The 5,000-nt window shown below is 41.5% G+C and overlaps 1 protein-coding gene across 1 annotated transcript in view; it reads right to left on the bottom strand.

Annotated features, from left to right (window-relative positions):
- foxl2b (forkhead box L2b) overlaps positions 1-1,591 on the bottom strand; it is a 1,709-nt gene extending 118 nt beyond the window's left edge. Inside the window, exons 1-2 of the mRNA XM_043223690.1 lie at positions 1,353-1,591; positions 1-1,072 (exon numbers count right to left, since the gene is read on the bottom strand). The exon at positions 1-1,072 is cut by the window's left edge and continues 118 nt beyond it. Coding sequence (XP_043079625.1) covers positions 192-1,070 — 879 coding nt within the window. The 5' untranslated portion in view covers positions 1,071-1,072; positions 1,353-1,591 and the 3' untranslated portion in view covers positions 1-191. The remainder of the gene's footprint in view (positions 1,073-1,352) is intronic.
- Positions 1,592-5,000: the final 3,409 nt, after the last annotated feature.

Genomic DNA, 5,000 nt, shown 5'->3' with positions numbered 1-5,000 from the left:
GATCAGGGCACGTCTGTCGTGTCGCGATCGCATCACAAACTACTGATTTAGAATAAAAAAGAACAAAATTATCCACGCAGTCCAGAACATCTACGGGGGCCGAGGTCTGTTCAGATACGCGTTCGTTCTTCAGCAACACAACGTTACCCTGTTTGCCCGATGCGCGAACCCTCCGCGCGCGCTCTCGCCGTTCAAATGTCAATCCGCGAATGCAACGACGAGTTTTTGACCTCGTGGTCCCAGTACGAGTAGAGCTCCGGCGGCTGGCGGGAGCAGGTGAACTGCAGGGCGGCCGCGGAGTTGGACGGAACCGGCGAAGGCTGCTGCGCCGCCGGCGAGGCCTGGTGCTGGTGGTGCCCCATCCCGCCGTACGAGTTCATCATGTTCGGCAGCCCCATGGCTTGCATTCGACTGTAGGGGTTGTACGACGGACCCGACAGTCCTTTCATGGCACCCATGTTGCCGTTGGCCATCTGGCAAGACGCGTAACTCATCGGCGGCGCCGGTTGCGCGAGCGGCCAGCTGTTGTTCATGAAGCCGGATTGGAGGTACTTGGGCGCGGGGAGGAAGCTTCCGTATCCCTCCCCGCCGAAGAGAGCCTTGCCCGGCTGGAAGTGAGCCGCCGGCGGCCTGAAGGGACGCTTCATGCGCCTCCGCCGCCGGTAGTTGCCCTTCTCGAACATGTCCTCGCAGGCCGGATCCAGAGTCCAGTAGTTGCCCTTTCGCTCCCCTCCGCCTTCGCGCGGAACTTTGATGAAGCACTCGTTGAGACTCAGGTTGTGTCGGATGCTGTTCTGCCACCCCTTCTTGTTCTTCTCGTAGAACGGGAACTTGGTGATGATGTACTGGTAGATCCCGGACAGGGTCAGCCGCTTCTCCGCGCTTTCCCGGATGGCCATGGCGATCAGAGCCACGTAGGAGTAAGGCGGCTTCTGAGACGCGTCCGCCTTCTCGGAAGCCGGCTCTTGGAGCGGCGCGTCCTTCGCGAACTCCTCTTCTTTCTTCACCGCGTTCGTGTCGTGGACCATCAAAGCCATTGCGTCATCGTCCAAGCTATGGTAAGATGCCATCACTTGAAAAACACAAGCAAACAACACATCAAAACAAAGGCTGCGCGGGCCCGTTAAAGTACTATTTCACGCGCCATTTATACGCCGAAACCGACTTTGGCGTGCATACGACACGCACGTGTTTGACGTGCATATAACACTCCGTCTCTTGCATTCGTTCCGTACGCACTTAAGCCACCCCGCACCCCTAAACGTCCCGATTCCGCGTCACATAAACGCCTCTCAAGTCCGTTCAAGGCGTGTGCACAGCACGCTAAACCGAAACGCACTCTTATTTTGTACCTGCTTTTAGCTCTGGATGTTCGGTGCGCGCATCGGGTCACCGCGGATCCCTGAGTCTCGGGACTTTCGAAGGAAATAAATCCAGCTCCTGCTTTGGGGACGCTCGCGGCGGCTGTGACGGACTCGAGGGCTCGGCGTCGTTTAAACTCCGAGGCTCTTCTCGAGGATCCTGCGACTTTTTTTTTTTTTTTCCTCGAGTGAAAGGCGAAACTCTGCTGTCGTCAGACTCGACTCGTGCTGGGCTCCTCATCATCATCATCATCACCATCATCATATTCCGCTTTCGTCACGACTCTCTCATCGCTTCACAAACCAGCCGGCGAGTTCTCCACCTTTATCACTGAATAGACATATTTACGCGTTATATCTATATCGCACGCGTCGTCAAAACAGCCTCTTTATTATCACGCGGACCTCTTTTCCGTGAACAAGAATGAACCTTCCTCGATGAATATAACCAGATATCAACATTATACATAGCCTATTTTTTGTTTATATCTTGGTTATAAATGTCTATTATATATTGGTTATATTATTATACATTATATAGTTTTATTAGTTTATTAGCACCATATTTGAACAATTGTTAAGCCTTATTCTAACTTTATTTGTTATTGTTAAACTGCATATACAATATTTTTCTCGTCATTATATATATATATATATATATATATATATATATATATATATATATATATATATATATAGTATCTCCAATCCCATTCTTTAATAAGATAAATAAATAGAATAAATAAATAGAAGTTAATATTATTATTAGTTTATTAGCACCATATTTGAGCAATTGTTAAGCCTTATTCTAGCTTTATTTGTTATTGTTAAACTGCATATATTTTTCTTGTCATTATATATATAAAATAATTTATATATATATATATATATATATATATATATATATATATATATATAAAATAATTTATATATATAAAATAATTTATATATAAAATAATTTATATATATAAATAAAAAATATCTCCAATCCCATTCTTTAATAAGAAAAATAAATAGAATAAATAAATAGAAGTTAATATAGGCTAAATATCGAAAATAAACGCAACTAAATTATAAATGAAAACGATACAGTATATTCTATAAATATTGCATGTAAATGTATCAAATATTTATTTTAAAAAGCCCTTTGTTGTTCAAGTGACTATTTAATGCGTGAACGTGTTTATTTTTAAAGAATAGGTGCAGATATGGATCTGAAAGTGTGGTGTATTCATGCAGCCGTGTGACCCTGTGTCTCAGGTGTGACAGCTGTGTGTGTGTGTGTGTGTGTGTGTGTGTGTGTGTGTGTGTGTCAGCGGCATCTCTCCGCTCCTTCACGCCTCTGAATCTGAACAGAGAGCGCGCGCTTGTTCGGTGTTTTACTGGAAAGCGCGCCGTCGATCTGTCGCCTCTTTCACGAACAGCTTCATCGACAAAAACTCGGTTTCTGTTATACTGATGCGCTTGCTTCACGGACACACGTGTGCCTAAACGCTGGCCCAGTCTTACAAAAAATAATTGGATAGTACGCCAGATAAAAGAGAATCGCGATGTTGATGCTTAGGCGCGGTTTTCGCGTGTATATGATACGAATTTTTTCGGCGTGCATATAACACGCGGCGTTTGAGTACACGTGACGCACGTTCACCTCGCAACACGAATCACGCGCGTTACGTATTAAATGCACGCCAAAGTGAAGATTTGCGCGCGCCAGATCAAAACCCAAACACGCACTAACAATGAGTATCAGGCCCAGTGTACGTGGAGCTAATCAGGACGTTTTATAGAAACCCTAAACCAATAAAGAAGTAGCAGGCCTCACGTTTTAAACACACACACACACACACACACACACACACACTTCTATTCTATTAGATGCCGAAGTGTTCCAGCAGGCTCGTATTTTCAATAGACTACAGCACATTTAAGGAGAAACTCAGAAACTTCCTGCCAAGCTCTTTGAAAGGAGGATGTTTATGGTTCAAAGTGCAAGAATGCAGATGGACTGAAGCTCCGGGTCAGTGGGACGCCGCAGACCTGATCAACATCACAACCTACGGGTCCAGCCTTCTTCAGCCTTCTTCAGGCGGCTCTGTGCAGCATTAGGTCACTTCAACCAAACAGGTCCCAAATAGAGCTTATCAATAAATAACTTCATTCCCAAGAACCAAGAATCTAAAATCCCGGACCCAGACAGCTTTAATAAAACACTTACATCTCTTATAATTCATAAAGAAATGACTGCGTGTCCAGGTTAATGTCGATTTATTTTATTAAGCATATTTAATGTTGTTACATCACATTAAATCACTTGTATTATTTTTATAATATTTGATTTGATTGTGGCTAATTCTTTTTTGAGAATGATTTAATTGTTGCATTTTATTAAATTACAATTTGAAGCAATTAAATAAAATGTTAAATATTGAAAAAATAAATAAATAAATAAATAAATATATATATATATATATATATATATATATATATATATATATATATAATTTATTTTAATTTGTATATTAATATTTAGAGGCAACACTTTACCTATTAGTTAAAACCATGAACTGACCTGCTGCATGTTAATCAGAAATGACCTGATAGTGCCTAATATTGGGAAAACAATCATTTGAGAAACCTGTTTGTGCAGAAACACGCATGCATCCCTCTCACTTCAAGCTCCGAGTTAATGCGGGGTGGAGGGGCTTCCTCACTTTGTAAAGCCCAGGATTGACCTCTGCCTTAAATCACAAAGCCCATAGAGCGCTCGGTCTTCCTGAAGCGGTTCTGCTTTAAGAGCAAGAGTGTTTTCCTTTCTTATCAAGCGCAGGAAGCATATGGGAAGCTCTCCCGACAACCCGCCTGTCAAATTATTATAATACATTACAGCCAAAGCATCTGCACACATTCAAACACTTCACCATACCAACGATTAATAGTTCAATGATTGCAGGCCATTAAAGGGAATAAAAGATTGATTTCTCTGGTGAAGCAGGTGAGTTAATGACAAGATATCTATCGGCAGGTTTATTAAAACGCATTCAAATGGTCATTTTTATTAATAGCTGACAGTGACTTTTAATGTTATTGTAGAAAAAATGCACAAACTGACTCAGAGAAAAGCATCTGCAAAAATATAAATATAATTTACTTTTAAAATATTTTTTGTAATCTAAATTGTAATTAAATATTAATATTAATATTTATTAAATATTAATTTTTATATATATATTTAATAAAACAATAAAACATTTTTACTTTTGTAATTTAAATATGAATATTAATATTACAAATGTTTTTTTTGCATATCTAATGGAATAATAAAATAATATATTAGTCATACATTAAAATTGACAACACAAATATGACAAGAAGACAATAATCAAACCTTCTAACAAAAAGTAAATAATACATTTCCTTAATAAACACTTGTTGAAATGCTACTTTAAAAGTCACCTTTAGAAAGGCACAGAGCCGTTCAGCCCTTCATCACTGCGTGTCTGCCGAAGAATCGGCTTCAATCTATTTACTTTTGCCCAGATGCAATCTACGTCGCAGCCCCCGGAGGAAACCAAGCAGCGGCCCTGACGCAGGCGGCGCAGACGCGGAGCGCAGACGCGGAGCGCAGCCGCGGGGGATTAA

This window comes from Puntigrus tetrazona, chromosome 2, assembly GCF_018831695.1.
Source record: "Puntigrus tetrazona isolate hp1 chromosome 2, ASM1883169v1, whole genome shotgun sequence".
NCBI lineage: Eukaryota > Metazoa > Chordata > Actinopteri > Cypriniformes > Cyprinidae > Puntigrus > Puntigrus tetrazona.
Note: the sequence above shows the minus strand (reverse complement) of the source record. Positions and strands in the feature narration are given on the sequence as shown.